Source organism: Argiope bruennichi, chromosome 2 (assembly GCF_947563725.1).
Source record: "Argiope bruennichi chromosome 2, qqArgBrue1.1, whole genome shotgun sequence".
NCBI classification, from domain to species: Eukaryota; Metazoa; Arthropoda; class Arachnida; order Araneae; family Araneidae; genus Argiope; species Argiope bruennichi.
The window spans coordinates 136,667,352-136,687,061 of NC_079152.1; the positions used below are offsets into that span (position 1 = coordinate 136,667,352).

At 26.5% G+C, this 19,710-nt stretch overlaps 1 protein-coding gene across 2 annotated transcripts; it reads left to right on the forward strand.

The window, feature by feature from the left end:
• The first annotated feature begins 137 nt into the window (after nucleotides 1–137).
• On the forward strand, nucleotides 138–19,618 carry LOC129989366 (autophagy-related protein 13 homolog). 2 transcript variants are annotated; one of them, XM_056097864.1, is made up of 6 exons: nucleotides 138–239; nucleotides 4,699–4,950; nucleotides 6,802–7,152; nucleotides 15,109–15,323; nucleotides 16,435–16,726; nucleotides 19,323–19,618. In XM_056097864.1, the coding sequence occupies exons 2-6, from the start codon at nucleotides 4,792–4,794 to the stop codon at nucleotides 19,533–19,535; spliced, it is 1,230 nt and encodes a 409-aa protein (XP_055953839.1). In that variant the 5' UTR covers nucleotides 138–239; nucleotides 4,699–4,791; the 3' UTR covers nucleotides 19,536–19,618. The 2 variants fall into 2 exon arrangements, with proteins under 2 accessions (XP_055953839.1, XP_055953847.1); XM_056097872.1 differs by lacking the exon at nucleotides 138–239 and adding an exon at nucleotides 258–396.
• Nucleotides 19,619–19,710: the final 92 nt, after the last annotated feature.

Below are 19,710 nucleotides of genomic sequence, written 5' to 3' on the forward strand. Positions count from 1 at the left end.
AAATAAAAATAATTTCTTTTTGTTTCTCATATTAATTTTAAATTAATTTAATTTAATATACAATGCAATACCAGTATTACTAATCACACACTTAATATATTATAATTCATTATTTTGACAGTAATGAAACCAATTAAAATTTTCTTAGAGCATACCTCATGCTGTTTCTTATTTTGAAAATCCCTTTATCAAAACAAATGCAGCATCAAATCACGATAAAATTTTCGCAATTACGGAATGTACGTATTTATTCACATCAAAGTTTTATAATTAATTTTTTTTTCTAGCTGTATTGAATTCCCCCCCTTTGAAATAATTATTGAATTGTTTTAAAATATTTTTATATCTATTTAAATAGTGTTTCAAAGATACAGATTCAGTATTTTGCAATGCTTGGTATGTAAACACCTTTTCTGTGAACATCAAGTATATTTTATAATTCTGCTACTAGTACAGAGTTATTTATTGCAGGAGGGAAAAGAAATTACACTTTCGAATTTTTTTAAAAAATGCTTTCAGACGATTGTTTATAACTTTACAATTATGTATATTACTTAGTTTTTTTATAGTGTTTATGGTAATATATTTAATGTTTATTAATTGAATTCTACATCACTATACCTTCATGTAGTAAAATTTAATTTATTTCGTGTTTGCTTTCTTTTAAGATTCAGTTAATGAATAAATTTGTTTGATCTGCAACTCTTGCATTTGCAATACCAGTGGGGAGAATACTTAATGATTAGAGGATCAATATTCAGAAAAATGCTTGTGGAAAAAGAAAAAAAAACTATTAATTATATATCAAGTTTTATTTGTCTGATTTTTTCTGAGGTGTTGCAGATTAGCTAATATTTCATTTGTACATTCCCGAATTTAGTACTCATTATATTATACTTTATATTATTAAGTGAACTCATGCTCAGATCAATAATAAAAATGTGTTTAACTTTTATTTTACATTATATTTTAAAAAGAGAAAAAAACATCTTACACTTCATAAATTTTGCTAATAAATATATATTTTTTTAATTTGTGTGCATAATCATTAAGTGGTAGTTAAAATTTCTGGGAATCATTGTTTCAGTGTACAGCTATTTAAATGACTATCAAAACTGTTATATTACTTCAGAAAATATTAAATTATTGAAACTAAATACTTTTAGAATATTATGATAGAAGAAAAGCGAGATGAACACACATTACTTGTAAGAAAGAAACATTTTTCTGCATTTTCTTATTTCTGTATACCTGCAAGTGATGTTCTCATATAAAATTAGCAACATTACTTATAAGTCATGCATTTATTTTATCTGACATGGTCCTGTTCCAAACTTTACTTGTAATCTAATTACCTACTGTCTGTTATGGCATAGCAATTTTTTTTTCCTACTACAATTAGAGCATTCAATTTCAAAATTAATGCAAGAGACTAACAAATATGTACAGCGTGCCATTTTATGTTTTATTAACTAACTAGTTGAAATCTCAACTTTGCTAAATCTAAACTTTAAAAAAAATTTATTAATAAAATTAGCTTAATTAACTATCACAAAAACATAAAAACTTTACTTATTCTACAGTATTTGTAAGCATAATTATAACTATGCATCATGTATAAGAGAAATAAGAATCTATGTAATATTAACACTCAATAGAATCTCAACATACTTATGAATTAACACTTTTTTTGTGTGTATTTTTTTAATGGACATGCTAAAATAATGGCAACCATCAATTAATCAGCAACAATCTCATGTTAATCTATTGACTATGTTCACCAGTGGGATGTGGTTGACCCAAAAGTTTATTAGTGGCATATAAATATATAAGTAACAATGTTATAACTCATATAATCTCTTTTGTTAACAATTTTATTTTTAATTAATAAACTAGACTTTTTTTAACTAATAAAATATATTGCCAAAAATAAAAAAATGTAACAAAAAAAAGTTCCACCATTTTGAGATGGTATATCAACAATTTTTTTTTTATTTCAAAAATGTTCTTGCATCTATTCAGTTAATTATTAAATGTTCAAATATTGAAGGTAATAGTATATTAATGGAATTGATGTCATTGAAAGATAAAATTCTAAATTTTAAAATGGCAAAAAAAAAAAAAAACACCTACTTTGGGTGCTTTTTTTTTTCTCTCCCCTCTCCCTCTGATGTTATTACAGGTATATAGCAAAATTGTAGCTAATTTCTACTTAATTTAATATTTAATTAAATTTAGCACTTCAAAAAGTTAACAGTTTTCTTCCAAATTCTTGAATAATAAACATGTAAAACTAGGTTGAATTTAAATTCTAAATTATAATTTCAAAATAATGAATTCTTATATCGAACTCTCTAAATAACCAATTAGGGTTAAGTAAAGTTTAAGGTACGGTGTCAAATTGCTTGACCGGTGGCTATCCTATGACAACCCTAAAGTGGTTTGTTCTGCAAGGGTCAGGGGTCGCTCTTTTCAACTTGTCACTTCGTTAGGGTCAGACGTTTTTTTTTATTTTCAGATAATAATCTATTTTTGATTCATGGATTTTTTTTTTAATTGGAAAGTATTTTAACATAGAAAAGAGCATAAAGTAGATGTTTTCATGCTTAACTGGATTCTTTCCAAATCCGCCTTGATAGTTTTAAATGCTCTAAAATCTATTTGACAAATTAAAATAGTTAGTGGGAACTTGTGTGTAGATGCTGCTGTCTGAAAAACAACATATGTCTCCTAATTCTACTAATTTTTCTTTCTCAATATATAAAGATTTGCCTAATACAAAACATCACTGAAATAAGGGACTTTAAATTAGCGGGCAATTACTTTTTGGAAGTTTGAGGCTCACTAAGGATGGATTTTACAAAACTTTAACTTGGAATTCAATTTAAAAGTTAAAATTTTGATGTTTTTCCAACATAATATTAAGGAATAATGTGGCACATAATTTATTTTTTCACCTTCTTAAAGGTGTTTATACAATATTTTCCGACACTCTTCTGTGAATTTTGTTGCTGCTTGTTACTTTTCATTTACTTTGATGGCTTACATTAACTGTGATAGTAGTAGATGCATTTTTTCAATTAACAGTTTTCAAATCTGACCTTCTCCTACAGTATTTTAATAAATTTCATCCTCTCTTAAAGCTTCAGAAAAATATTAGCCACTTACATTCCATCAATAAATTCTTACCCCTCTCCTTTGTAAACCCATTTTTTTAGAACAGAAGAAGCAAATTCATAGCTAGTACGTCTTTGGAATTAAGTTCCGATAAAGAAACCTGACGCAAAAATCTGTTAATGAACACAAAGCAGAAAGTATCGCGTACAGCAGTTGTAAGTTATCCTCCACAGAAAATTAATGCTATCGACTTTGCCTTGAATATATTCAGCAACCCACATATTCTATATAATGTAGAAATTAAAGAAATGTCTCCAAGAGCTAATGAAACAAGGGATTTTTCACTCGTAGCGAAGTGCAGCAACATTCAACGAAGGATAGGGGGGGGGGTATAAGATATACACCCTGAAATCGTCAATGAGAAATTTTTTTAAAAAATGTAAAATTAGCTGTAGTAATAATGGTTCTCTAATTATCTACCTAATTAGCTGTAATAATAGTGTTCTTGTTCCTATGCTTATTATTTCTATTAAATGTCTTATGTAATTATTTTTTTTTAATAAAAATAACATTAAAATAAAAGCTGAATGCATTAGTTAATTTAATTTATCAATACAAAATGATACTGCCAAATTTTTGTCATTTTAATGTTAAAGTTTAAATTGAGTATTTTAAAAATTAGGGGAGGGAAACAGTTAGTTACTTTTTATGTGTAAATTTCTTTTTAATTGTATGCATAAAAAAATAAAAATTATTAAGACGTAGAAGTTATATATATATATATATAATTTAAATTTAACTTAAATTTAAAATTATTCTGATAAAATATGTCAGCATTATCTAGTATTAATAAATTAAGTTTTCTGAACTAATACGTAATGGGTTTTTTTTTTTTTTTGTATAATTAACATAAATTTGTTTTGCCCTATGTCTTGTAAAAATAATTTTGTAAATCTTTTTAATTTACCAATTATTTGAATCTTTAATGTTTGTAACATATATTGATTCTATTCAATTTGCTCTTAATTGAAATTTTCAGAATTTCTTTGTATTAATTATTGCTGAAGATAACGTTGCAAATTTAAATAAAAGATGAGGTTGCATTCAACATCTAAACATTGATTTAAATTTGGAAAGTTGTTTTTTAATTAAAATTTTAAATTTTGTAAAAACATTTTTTTTTTAAACTTTTCTATAAAAACTATGATATAATATGACAAAATAGACTAATTATAAGGCAAAAGAATTCTATGAGTAGAAAATTCTTGAGTTTATATATTCATGCATGTACAAAAGTGCTTAATTTTTTTCGCTAAGGTGCTTAGAAAGTACTTAATTTTTGCACACTACGCACCCTGAGTAATACTTCTAAAAGTTATTTAGAATATTTTTAATTTTATTCTTTTGTTATGTTATTTGTGTGTTTATCAAATAATAATAAATAGGGTTGGTATCAAGTTGTAATTTTTCCATACAAATTTATTTAATAGTTTTTTTTTTAAACACGTGTAATTTTATTTTTGTTGATAATGTTAAATTATACATTTTGAAGAATAGTAATCATGAAATTGTTTTATTTAGGTATTGGAGTATTACAATGAATGTAACTCAATCATAGGTTAAAAGGAATCATCAGATTTTGTGGTGATGCATTCTTGAATAAATTGTCCTAATATGGAACAAAAGGCACCTGAAAAATTTTCATCTAGGAATCAAAAAGCTCTAGAAAAATATATTAAAGCTCTCCTTTCAAAGTTTCCTCATGCAGTTGTTCAATCACGATGTGGTGAGAAGAGAAATCGTAAAGATTATAAATTATCAGGAAATAACATTGTAAGGCATATTTTTTTGTTTATGATATATTCTATAAAATGATTTAGCTTTTAATAAGTTGAAAAGAGTGAATAGAGATTACCTTATTAATGACTGAAACAAAAGTTTTATGTTATTTTATTCAGTTTATTTTACCATTTAATGCTTATTTGAAATTCAATGAAAAAAAAGGTTAAAACATTAACATTAAGTTTGAAAAAATGTTGAAATGCATTGATATTTTTTTAACACATATCTATTTGTATTAGCAAAATACAATTTTTATGTACTTCAATTGAAACAGTAAAATCTCCAATAATCTCCTAAATCTATTAATCTCCAATATCTTTAATGTTAAATCTATATAAGTATACTTGAAATTTTCATTATCTAATATATATATATATATGAAACAAGTAAGTAATTCTAATTAAATGGTATCTTACGATTCATTTTTTTCTGTGTTATTATCTCATTATATGTTATTCACCTTATCATTGTAATGACCTTGGGAATTCTCTAAAATTTATACAGTAAGATTAACTAAAACTTTGTTAAGTACATATTTCTATACTAATTAAATTTTTGAATCACATTAGTTAAAAATTGAAGTAAAAGATGATTGAAATCTAAATTAGTTGAAAACTAAATTTTGTTGAGACTTTTTAAATAAATTTCTTTAAAACAACGACTGTTTATTCTCTTTGATAATGCACTGTCTGTCTTTTCTACAATAATTAGCAATGTTACCATAAGCAAGTGCAAAGGAAATAAAAAAAAGCTCAAAATAACACAAAATATTAAAAAATTTCTACATTTAATTTTAAAATTATAATTACTGTGTGCCAAATTTTTTGGCTGTAAATGCAATCTATTTGTTTAGTATTAAAGTTTTTGTTTGTACAAAAATTTCTATTTATGTGATATTTGATATTCTGATAAAATTCCTTTTTATTATTATTTATTTATTTTAACCCCTTACCAATAAGATGAAATCTTGATGATTTTTTGTCAAATTTATATATATCTGATCAATTTCTGGATTACTTATAAATGAATGACCTCTAAAACATATGCATTTAAGCTTGTAAATTATGATTGAGTAAATATCCTATTTAAAACAAATGTGCTGCTGTTTATGTATGTTGAGCATTTTAGTTATTTGTTTATTTAGATGACATAATTTATTTGCTGGGGTGTATTTTAATCACTAGATCTTTAAGCATTTGTGTTTTAGTCAATAGCTGAATGCTCTTATCCCTAAAGATATATAAAAAGACACTAATTAGAGAATGTTTAAACTTCATTACTTATCTTCCCATTCTAAGGAAGTAAGAAAGTCCTATATTCTTTTTTGTAATTTATCGAATTAAGGAGGTTGATGTAGGGGCTTTTGTCCATAATATGAAACATAAATTTTTATTTATTTATTTTGTATGATGAAAGGTAATCTCATATGCTTGACATGATAGATTTGATGTTTATTTTTCTGTGTGTTTCTTTTATCAATTTTTTTTAAATTCACCATGTCACCAGTAGTTTTCTAAATTCTAAATAATTGGAGGTCTAAACCTATTTGAACAGATCTGTTTAATGTCCTTATGTTATCACTAATAAATTTAAATTAGATTTCTATTATTACTCAGAATCTTTGAGTCTTATAAATTAGATAAAATCTACAATGATTTCAGAGGAGGTAGAATCATAAACATTTAAAAGGCATATTATTATGCTTACAGAATATATACATTATCTCATGTTCTTCTCTACTAAGCCAAATATACCTATTTTAATAGACCGAATGTAACACACATATATATCTGTGTGAGTGTATATATTAATATTTTTATTTTATTTTATTATTCTTTTTAGTTTGGAATTGTGATTGATGAACATCATGAAATTCAAGAAAAGGTCAAAGAAGCATGTGCTAACATAAATCCATTGCAAGAATTCTGTCTCTGTGTTGAAATATTATTAAAAACTGCTGAAGGTGACACACTAATATTAGAGGCATGGAATCTTCGTTTAAACAATTCAAAAACATATTGGGATCCTAAATTTAAAAGATTTGCTGCTCCAGAAATTATTTTCAGCAATCTAACTATTCTTCTCAAATCTATTATCTGTGTAACACGAGCTGTCCCAGCCTTCAAACTTTCTCTTGGACAAAGTGCTACTTCCTATGTAATAATGTACAGAATTTATCCTGGCGAACCTCAGGTAAAAATTATTTAATTTTCAGTTAAGAAAATTCTTATTGTAATTTGTGTTATATTTCATTTAAGTTGAAGATTACATGTATAATATAAAACACCAATATAGCATGAAAGATTTTTCCCCATTTGTTTTAAAAATGCAATATAGGTTAAATTATCAAATTTTTAAAAAGAATGTGTAAATGTTGCATTTAAATACTCTTAATCTGTTATCAGATTTTTTTGAAATTACTAATAAATTTTAAATTGTTGGTAGAAAATACTGAAATAAAAGCTTTATTTTAATACAAAATATTTTAAATAATTGCCACTTCATTTAACATACTTTAAGGTGTAAATATAATGTTTAATTCAGTAATTTTAATTTATTAACTTTTCTCTACAAATAGTCACTTATTTTAATACATCTGCAGCTTTTAAAATCAATAGGCTATTCTGCCTTAAAATTGAAAGTTTGAAACTATAAAATAGTTTAACTGGGGATTTTTAAGAAAATATATAAATAAATATTAATTATTTACTTTAGAATAAATAATTCAGAATATTTTTTTTAAGTTTAACTTATTAAATCAATAAATTTTTTAAGGCATAATAGATAAAATTTTCAGATTGACCCTAAGCTTATTGAAAATTATTTTTTAGATAAATCTTATCATTCACAAGAATTCTACAAATAGCTACTTCGTATCAATCTACAAATTACTTTCAGACAAATTTTTTTTTTTTTTTTTACATTGATTCTTTTTACATGATATTTTTGTTTCCCTATTTTTTTCATTTCATGTATATTTTTCTAAAAATGTTTTTATGTTAATTTTATGGATTTAAACAAATACTGAAATCAAATATTTTGCTTAGAAATCTTCTTTAACCTTTTTACTACAGATAAAATTGTATTCGTGTATAATGACAAATACAAAAAAAAAAAAAAAATGAAAGTATAAAAGTACTGGTACAATAGATATACATGTATTGGTCACCACCTTATATATAATATAATAATCTATATATATATATATACACTTATAATAAAGCTCAATGTGGGTCTGTGTGTGTGTTGACACTTTACAGGCCAGACTGTTTGACCTACAGCTACCAAATCTGACACATGCATACCTTGGATGTAGAGAATGTGCACCTCGGAACTGTTTTTTTTTATTTCTAATTAGAATTTTAATTAATTAAAAATTAAACAAAATTTTGTTGTTTTATTTATATATAAAAACTCCATAAATTGGTCAAATTTGATCGCAGAAGATAGAAACTCTTATTTATTTAAAAGCTGAACTGTCAAGAGTATTTTGAAGAATATATATCTTTAGGGACCAAAGAACTGTAAAATTTAAACTTCATAAATTTTTCATAAGTACATTTATTGACTGAAATAAAATAAAATATTTCTATTTACATCATTTAAATATTTTGAAAGTAAAACTAAAAACTCAATTTTACAGTGAATCAAAGGAATTGAGTTGGATAATTCTTGAAGGTAATTTAGGATTGGTTGAATAATTCTTTACGATATTATATAAATTACGAAAATTATTCTGCATTGCACATATAACTTTAATGCTGAATAACTCTACTTTTAATTTTCATATTAAAAAAAAGACATGATTGGTTTCAGTAAAAAAAAAAAAAAATTATATTGATTGCAGTTTAACATTTCCACTTTAATTTAAAGTTGAAATTTTATGGGCATTGACAGAAAATTAAAGAGAGATTAGTATAATGAACAGACCTGTTTAAGACCTACATAATAGTATGACTGAATTATATAACTATCAAAATCTGAAGCTTAAAAATATTTTTCAGAAAAAGCTATTAAGTAACCAAGTGACTTAAAATATTATTTTAAAATTTTGGTAATCATTAATATTGGCAAGCCAGCTGGTCGCCAAATTCGGCTAGTTTATAATAAAGTTCAGTGTGTGGGTTGGCGCTCAACAGGCCAGACCATTTGACCTACAGCTACTAAATTTAATACATGTATACCTTGGTGGACGGGAATATGCACCTCAGTGTGATTTATTTTTATTTTTAATTAAATAAAATTAAGCGAAATTTCAGTGTTTTCCGCTACAGCTTCGAAAATATTATTGCACAAAAATTATTTTTACATAAGTTCAAGTACAAAAAATAATCTTTTCAATGATACTAATATTTTAACCTATAAATTAAATTTTGATTTTTATTGAATTTTGAAAAATAATTTAATCATATTTTTCAACAATTTATTTATCACAAAATAAAAATAAAATTTAACCAGCACAAGCAAGTTACGCATGCATGAGAAAAAACAATTAGCTTTTATCAACCTGTTGTTATAAATTAATAAAATAAGTTAACAGCTACTGGAAATTAAATAAAGAAAAGTGTAATATTCAGCATGTGTCTATGATATTAAATAAATATAAAATATCATATTTTCTAAAAAATAAATGCAATAGAACGTATTCAATGTTTTTGAACAATATCTGCATTATTAATTCAATAAATCAGCTTTATTTAAGGCAAACATGGTTTAAAAAATATCCTTTCATTTCAGGACCCAACGTCTAATTTGTAAAAATTAATTATCAAAATGGTCTAAATGAAATATATTTTCTGTAACTTGAGGCAATAAATGCTTTTATAAATTAAAAATTTGTAAGTTTTTTATAGATTCTCTGCTCTGGGAATCATATTTAACAAAATATTTTTGAGATACTATATTTTTAATAAAAAGTATTGCATTTAATCAACTAAATTAGTCACTAAAACTGACTGATTCATGAAAATTTGAATACCACTATTCAATACAAATGGACTATTTTAGATCACTACCTCGATCTTCTCAAAGATCCCTCAGTGAGCTTCTGGAGTTTCTCAAGACTGATTGACCTAATATTCAGAAAATGTTTCTTCTAAACTATTTGATTCAAAACTTCATAAATTGCTCGTATTTGATAGTAGAAGATCAAAATGTTTATCTGTTTAATTAAAAGTTGAAGTGTTAAGGAATTTTAATCTGTGAAATCTTCTTAGGACCAAAGGACAGTATAAAATTTAAATTTCATAATTTTTTGAAGCATATTTATAGACCGAAACAAAATAAATATTGTTATTCATATTATTTAAGGGTTTTTGGAAGAAAAACTAAAAACTGAATTTTATGATAAATCCGAAAAAAAATTTGAGATATTACATAGATGATAAAAATTATTCTGCAATGCATATGACTTAAATGCTGAACGGCTCTGTTTTCAGTACTCATAATTTAAAAAAAAATGTTTGGTTTCAGTAAAAAAAAATGCTTTTTATATTTATTGCAGTTTAATCATTCCCCACTTTAATTTAAAGTTGAGATTTTATAGGAGCTGACAAGAAATCAGAGAGATACATAGTACTTTATGGCTTAATACATAGTGCATTTATAATAGTACGAGTTAATTATATGACTATCAAAATTCGAAGCTTAAAAATATTTTGATGAGCATTAAGATTGGAGTTCACATGAATCATCTATTGATAATTGCTGAAATGTGAGTCAGACTTTCTAAGTTACTTATAGATAATAGATGGAGTTAAAGGGTAAGAAAATTTTAATAGACAGTGTTCAGTACTTTGCTACCAACGCGCCAAGTTGGCAAGCGGCCATTCTAGGGTTGCTCCTTTTTTTGTAACTGCGCGGGTCATGACCCGCCAGAACTGTTTAACCTTATAGTTACACCGCATAATTTAGTTCTCATTCTCAATTGTGGAGCCGTCATAGACCTCCACAACAGGCAGTATAGGCTTCGAAATAAGTTGATTAAATATATTCACTTAAATAGCTTTAACCTTTTTTTCATTAGGAGGAAGTCATCTTTTTAATTTTTTTCATACACTTGAATATTATTGGCATTGATAAAATTTAGTTCCTTTGTTGTGCTGGTCTTTTAAAATTTGTCTTAGTAATATTGTTATCAGATTATTTTTCTAATTGTTCGGAAACCAAACTAAACATAGAATCTTTCAGAAATCAAAATATGTTTCCATCTACCAGATGCGGGCTACTTAAGTCAAAAGGTTTTTCAGACACATGTTTATTGACAAATGGACGACACAAACACAGATACACTTATAAAAATCACACGGCTACGGCGAGATCACAATCCGTACTGAATATATCACGCAGCTCGCAGGCTGACGTCACAACATCGCCGCTTGGTGTGTGACCTCCGAGGTATCTCTCGGAGGTCACGCCTGGTGGCGATTACATTTCGCTTCGCTTTACAACACTTATTGCTTTTTTTTTTTTTTTTTTTTTTTTGTCTTTTTAGTTTTAATATATGATCTTAGTTTTTGGTTTCTGTTTATACCGTTAGAGGATCTTGTGCTAGAAAAAATTCAAATTAAACCTTGAAGAAAATTACCTTAATGTAGAATATTTATCAAGAACATTTGTATCCAAAGAGTAATGTAAATGTTATATGTTAAAATTAAAATTTTGAATTTTGCCAGCAATATTATTGTTTCCCTTCTATTTCAGTCTCTCTAGATGACTTTATGTGAATCTAATGATTGTTTCTGTTTTTTTCCTAATATTTATAAAAACTCCTCAGTTCTGAAAAAAGAACTGTGAGTGATATTGTAATGCATTAAATTAAAAAACCATCTAGAAAAAGAGAATTTTTTAGATTCCATTATTTCCACCCCCCCCCCCCCGTCTGTTTTTATAAACTTACAAATTTTGCATTCATTATATTATAATTGTTGATAACATGTTAACATTTTTCTATATAAAGCTAGATATCTTGTTCTAAAAATTAAAAAAAAATCCAATACAAGAATGATAAATTCTGACATTTTAGAAAGTCATTTAAATTATAAACTTATTTTTCTCTAATCATATTAATAATTTAAAAATGTTTCAAGAGCAAAATATTTTGATTTTATTAATATGTATTAATTATTTTCAATTAAAATTTTGCTGGTATTATTATATTTAAGCACAACTTATTTTATGCAAAATGTATATTAAGGTTTTTATATTGGGGATGAGGTGCGAGGGTGGGGTGAAAAGTTTCCAGCCTGACCTAGAGGTGGTGCTCTCCCAATTACTTTGACCAAAGCACTTCAAAGACCCATCTTTGTTTAATACTTCCTGCATATTTTAAGATTTGTGTTTGATTGTTTTTGTTCTGTGCTGTTTTAGAATTGTCTTCTTTTCTTTTTAGCCGAGTAAGGAGAAAACTGAAGTGCGAGTTGTGATAAAATATTTTTTTAAAAGCTTATTTTCAATGGATATTAAAAACAGCTAGATACTACACTTGGCGTTCTTGAAGACCAAAATCAGCCACTGCAGATGAAATCGGTAGAAAAGTTCCCAAAAATATTATGAATGTTCGTTGATTGAAATTGACGGAGGTTGCTGAGTCTGTTGGTATATCCCAAAAACAAACATATCATATTTTAATCGATATTTTGGGTACTAGAAAGTTGTCAGCAAGATGAGTGCCACGTTTGCTGACCTTGGATCAAAAATTGCAGTGCATGACAATATCCGAGCTGTACAATTCAAACCCCACTGATATTTTGCAGTGATTTCTTACTATGGATGATACATGGATCCATCACTATACTCCAGAAACCAAACAGCAGTCAAAACAGTGGATAGTGAAGGACGAATCAGCACCAAAAAAAGCCAAAAGTGTGCCATCTATTGGAAAGGTTATTGCAACAGTTTTTGGGGACGATAAAGGAATTTTATTGTTACAGGGGTGTTTGTGCTCCGGGGAAACCCCGGAATTCCGGGGATTTTGAACTTTGATCCCCGGAATTTCCGGGGATCGTCGTTCAAAAGGAAGTAGGAATAATAATGAATTATTTATTTTGATCTGGGTAATTTTGTTGGCTTTTAAAGCAGAAAACGCAAGGTCAGTGTGTGTGGTGAAAACTTTTCCTTTCTTTCTCCAAAGGCAGTGATAATGCGTGAAAAGGTGGAAAAAACTTCTTTTTTGTTCTTTCCTTATTGCGAGTTATGACTCATTCCCCCGGTTCTCGGACATTCTCTTCTGGATTCTTTTCGGCAAGTAGGCGCGGCAGGAAAAAAAGGGGGAGACTTCGTTCGACCAGATGTGCGATAACGTGACTCTGGGTTCAAAGGTCTTATCTCTACTGGCGTGGCGCCAATAAGTAGAGAAGGGGGATTTTTCGCCGTATTAGCTATTTGTCATTGATCGCTTCGGAACTTTTTTTTCTCCGCTGTGTAAAATTTTCGTTTCATTTATTGATGCACGTGTAAATTTTTCGTTTCGCTTATTGAAATATTTTTTTATTTATGTACGCAAGAGAATTTCATTTAGAAATTTCAGCATATGAAACAGAAATTACCCCTTGAAAATTCATATCTAATTAGTTTTACAGCATTAGATCCAGAGCTAAGAGGTAAAACCAGTACAATATTAGCTTTTGAAAAATTATCATCTTTTATGTCCCATATTTTTAGTGATAATGAAAAGTCAAAAGTAGAAGCTGAAATAAGGTTATACCAGAGTGATATTGATATCACCAAAGAAATGCTCTACATATCTGATGAAAGTGGAAATCAAGTCAAGTGTACAATTGATAAATATTGGTCTAAAGTTTTTAATTTAAAAGATGATTTCACAAATGATTATAAGTATCCTACATTGGCTAAATTGGTCAAAGCCTGCCTTAGCTGCTTCCATGGCCCATTAGTGGAAAGTGCATTCAACTTAATGGATACACTTGTCACTGACTATAGAACCTCTCTTAAGATTGATTCCCTAGATGCAGTGCAGACTATTAAATATGATTTAATGGCTTCTAAAGAAACCTCATGTGAAAAATATGGCTCAAAAAATCCAATGACTGATCCAATTCACAAAGATCTCTTACTGAATATGAACAGAAGTTGGAAAACATATCAAGAGGACTTAAAAACATGTATTTCAGATGAGTCACCTATAAAAGTCTCTGAAAAACCTTCTACATTAGCAGAAAAGCAAACTGCTTCTACCTCTGCATGTGCAGTTCTCGAGGAAATTTCTTCAACTGTAAATGAGGAAAATAAAAGTCAACCTTCCTGCAATTATGAAGTTCACCACAAAAGAAAGACAAGCCCACAAACATCAGAAAATTAAAAAAAAACAGCAGAAATTAGATAATTTTTTTTAAAAGAATTAATTCAGGTAATGTAAAATATTTGCATAAAATGTAGTAGTTTATATGTTTGAAAATTTATGGTTATTAATTTTGCAAAAAAAGTAATTCATTGAACTTTTATAATTAGGTCATTCAATACTTCATAATTGTAATTTTTCATTTCTCCCCCCCCCCCCTTCTCGAAACTCCAAAATGCCGGTAGTAAGTCCGTAAAAGTTTCAGGGGATTTTTTGGGGTCCCACAAACACCCCTGTTGTTAGATTATTAGCCTCTTCCTTAGAAAAGGTAGGACCATGAATGCTGAATATTATGCTAATCTTTTGGATAAATTGCATTCCAAAATCAAAGAAAAAGGATCAGGTTTCTCCTAGAAGTTCTGTTTTACTATGACAATGCTCCCGTCCATGAGGCTGTTATTGTTATGGCAAAGCTTCATCAACTGATGTTTGAAATTCTTCCTCATGCACCCTGTTTCCCTGATATGGTCTCCTTAGACTACAATCTCTTCCCCAACCTGTAAAATTTCTGGCTGGAAGGAAATTCTTTCTGATATAGAAGTCATCTCAGCGATGAGGGTCTACTTTGAGATCTTAGAAAAAAGCTGTTACAGGGAAGGGGTCCAAGTGTGTCGTGCTGCTGGAGGAAGTGTATACCTTTGGAAGAAGACTACATTGAAAAATAAAGCAATCATTAAACAGAATTTTTTTATTTTCCTTGTTAGGCCGGAAACTTTTCTACACATCCTTGTATTATTATTATTTTATTTGTTTATATATGATTTACAATTGTTATTATTATTATTAAATAGGTTCATCAACTTGGAAACAATCCTCATGTAAATAAAATCGGTGAAGTGCACACTCCTGTTGGAACAGTATCTGTATCAGTTGCATATCGTTCCAAAACAGAGATGACAATTACTCCTCAAAATTCAGAGAAAGAAAATTCTTTCATGGTTAAAAGTGATTACTTTAATGTAGATATGAGTCCTAAAAGAGCAAGTTGTGGGGAAAATATAATTAAGTGAGTGAATTTGATTGCATTAAAAAATATTTATAATCTATTATTAGTAACTGTACACATTTCAGTTCAAATTTTCCTATATATGTCACCATCTTTTTGAACATAACTTAACTGTTTTTCATTTTTGGATTGTTTGTTTAAAATTGTAAAATTTTATTTTGTTGATATATCATAATTATTTTTGAATAATTTTCAGTTTATACACAATATATTCTACAATTCTTGTTCCCTTTAATTAATGTTATACAAATTATTTCGTGGGAAATAGTTTCTTGCACTGATTTCAAAATAATACTTTGTCAAAGGTCATTTTTTTAAAGTCATATTTTTAGTTGTGTGCAGTTTTTATAATATCTACAATTTAGATTTGCTGTTATTTACTTTTGGGTATCTCACTATAAGATATATAAGATAACTAAAAAATTATAAGATATAGTTTGTACTGTAATATATACTGTAATGTACATTAATATGTAAATTATGGTGCTATTTCTCCTTCCCCTAAAGCCTATTTGTTATCATGGTATGCTTATTGGTGGAAATGAGTTAATAATTTGTGGCGTTTTCTCGTAGTGATATTTTTTATATAGTTGAATACTGATGTGTGGATATTCTCTAGTCTGTTTCTTTTTTTCTGATTAAATTTGTTCACAGTAAAAATATAGACCATTATTATTTATTTTATTTCAAAAACAGACTTAGAAGTTCTTGTTTTTAATTAATTTTCATCATTGTCTATTTCAATATGCAAGATAAAAAAAATTAATATCTGTGCACTCTGTTTTAATAATACAGAATCCAATATTCTAGAAAATAAATCAAATGTAGTTACATATGTAATGTATTACATTGTGTAGAATAGTTTATGTTATCATGGAACTCTTAAATCTTATTTTTTTTTACTCTTTTTTTTATTATATATATTATTTTCATATTCTGTTAAATTTTCTGGAATTGTATAGAATAATTCAAAATAGTTAAGAATACTCGTAACTTTCTTTTTTTAAATATCCAAACAAAAGTTTTTTGCAATGTATGAAGGATTGACAAAATACTGCAAAATACATTGTTGTAACTTCTGAAATACATTCATATTCTTATTTCTTGGCAGCAAGGTGCTTCGAAACTCAACAAATACTCCATGTGTTGGTGCTTTTGCTTTACCTAGCAACTCTCCTGAACAAGCATTTCCTGAGCTAGATTTCCTTCAGAAAACTTTTCTCCATCCAACTCGAAGTCGTCTTATTGAAGAGAAAGATGCATCAATAGATAATGATAATGTCATTGGAGATTTGAATTCTAATCTGATTACAATTCAAGAAGCCAAAAATAACCATGATGCAATTTGTGAACGACTTGCATGTAGTGACATATCTGATGGCAGTGATTTTGTGTTAATAGATGTGAGTTTCAATTTATTTCTCATGGAGGAATATTTGCTTATATATTTCTTTTCTTTGCAGCATGCTAATCTATTGTTTCCAATTTTCAGAAATTAACTAAATTAGCATTAAAGAATTAAGAATAATTTGCTTGAAGTTGCAAATAGTTTATCTTCTATATAACATTTTTTTCATATGTTATATAGAAAAATTCTAGACTGCACGCATTGCTACAAGAAGAAAAAAATCTGCCATGTTTTCCTTTGCAAATAACAAAGATTAATTTTAAAAAGTAACATGATTTAAAACATTTTGTTAAAATCAAAAGGCAGCGTCCAAATTTTGATTTTTTTTTTTTTTTTTTTTTTTTTTTTAATGTATAGCATGTTGGTATTTAATATATTGTTTAAGTTTTAAGTTCTAGACCTCACTAAAGCTGATTTTTTAACTCTAGCTTAACTCAGATTAAAGCTGACCTAGTTTATGGATTATTTTACACCTATTTAATGATCTAAAAATGTAATAAAATAGAGAAATTATAAGTCTGATATGCAATTTCCAAGATAAAAAACGTTATAAATAAGCATTGCAGTCATTTCATAATATTTAAAATAATTTTTCACATTTGTTTGGAAAAATTCAGGAAATTTTTGTCTTGACTTGATTTGGAATTAAATATTCAAAGATTTGTAGCCAGTCTGTCAAGAATTCTTTTTAGTATGATGCTAAAGTTCAAATTCAGAATTTTTTTTTTTCTTTATTTATAGCATTTGCTTATATATATATATATATATATATATATATATATATATATATATATATATATATATATATATATAAGATAAACATTAATATCATTTTTTTTACATTTATTATGTATCCATTGACCAGTGAATAATTAAATAAATAGTGCAGGAAGCTATATGAATTTTTTAAAAAGAATATATGAAAATTGCATTTAATTATTCATATTCTCTTCATTGTTTCTTTGACTAGACAATTAAAGAGCTAAATATGATAGAATAAATTAATTTTTATTCTCAAATTTGAAAGGAATGTGAATAATATGCTAAATAAAATCAAGAATTAAATGTTCTTAACTTTCGTATGTAATAAGCCTAGTTGCTTTTTTTTTATTATTATTATTCTTAAATTGTTTGAAAAGGAATTGAAATCTAAAATGAAAAATCCTGTAAGTGCTAAATGAGAAAATGTAAAATTGCAAAAAAAAAAAAAAAAAAAACTTTTTACAATCAAACTTTTAAGATGTCATTCTAATTATCTCTTTACAAGTTTTTTTTTTTTAATAGAGGATTTGCAATCACTTTTGATGTTTATCATTTTATAAAGCATTTTTCTATTAACATTTTAACTTTTAAAAAATAATTTTTTTCCAACTTTTGCATTGTTTACTATTTTTTGCTTTTAGTTTTTTTAGCCTTATTTTTCTCAAACCTTCTAAAATTGCTCTTTATTTAAAAATAAACTCTCAGTAGATGAAGTAGAAGTAATGAGTTATGTCAACCAAAAAAAGGTTTTACTGAAATGAATAGTTGAATCTTGAACTATTGCTGTTATTGAATGAAAAGTTATCTTGAAATTTATAATTCATATGTAAGTGTGTGCTTGTGTGTGTCTTTCTTATTTAATGGTTTGTTACAAAACACATTTCTTAAACATAGGTCAGTTTCTAATTTATAAAAGTGCGAGTTAATCCAAATTCTTTTAAAATTGTGAAATGAAGAATATTTAAATCATTTTTATTCAACAATGTTATCAAATTTACCTAATTACATTATCTAAAAAGAGATTGAATGTAATAAACTAGTGCTCTATTTCCTTCTCCACAAATTTTAAAATTCTAGTGCATATTTAAGTTTAAATCTGCCAATAATAAATATAAAAATTTATGTAATTCATATACAAAATTAATTTTTCAAAACATAAGATTTGGAATTTATTTATTAAAATTACTTAAATTTACTTGTTAAAGGCATTATTATGCCGTTTTCCTTTCTTTCTTTTTTTTTTTTCTTTTTTTTTTTAATGAAAAATTAAAAAAAAATTGAAGTGTTTTTTGTTTTTTTTTAGATTTTAACACAATTATTTTCTAACTATTTTTTTTTAAAACCCGAATATTTTTATTATATAAATTAAAACTTCTTTTATTTAGAGTCATTTTGATCAGTCAATATGTTAAGCGATGCTATTTATAACTTATAATAGCTGTAAATAAATAATGATATCACAATATATAAAAAAACATCGAAGTATGCTGGACGATATATTGCGATGATGAAGTTCGGTTCTTTTTATGTATAACCTTATCTTCTATAGATAAAAAGGAGGTAAAAGTATATTTTCATTTAAAAATGGATTGTTATGAGTGAATTGTGAAGTGTTTTGTTTTAACTGATCAAATGTACAATTTGTTTCTAAAAGAAATTATTTGCTTGCCACTTGAAAATGCATCCGTAATTAGACGAGTTTTTAAAATTATTCATTAATAATTTGATATTTGATTCAAAATTTGTTATGATGCAGTTATTGAAATATTTAATTTTGTGTTCATTATAACTTATGAATTTTTTAATAATAAATGCACTTTATTTTACAGAAACCTCCATTTGCAAACAGTGACTCAGAAGATGACCTTAATGTTTTTTATAAAGAATGCCAAAGTGCACCATCCCTTTCATCCTTTTCTAATCAACCAACACTACAAGAACAAGTCCTTGATGTCACAAATCAACTTGAAAAATTCGAAATCAGCATGTTGGCTTTTGATAATTTTGTTGATTCTGTTTGTCATGTAGACACTGAAGGTTGAAATTTTTTCTTCCCAATTTTTTTGTACATACAATGTTTTTATTATAATTATTATTTATCATTGAATAAATGACTATTTTTAAATGAGTGATATTTATTGTTTACAAAAATTTCTAATGTGATTTAACTTTATAATATTTTGGTTAGCTTTTAAATGGTATACTGCAGAAGTTTAA

Coding starts and splice junctions, on each gene's coding strand:
- LOC129989366 (XM_056097864.1), top strand. CDS start 4,792: ATGGAACAAAAGGCACCTGAAAAATTTTCATCTAGGAATCAAAAAGCT. Junction 15,324..16,434: donor TGTGGGGAAAATATAATTAA/GTGAGTGAATTT, acceptor ATTTCTTGGCAG/CAAGGTGCTTCGAAACTCAA. Junction 16,727..19,322: donor GTGATTTTGTGTTAATAGAT/GTGAGTTTCAAT, acceptor TTTATTTTACAG/AAACCTCCATTTGCAAACAG.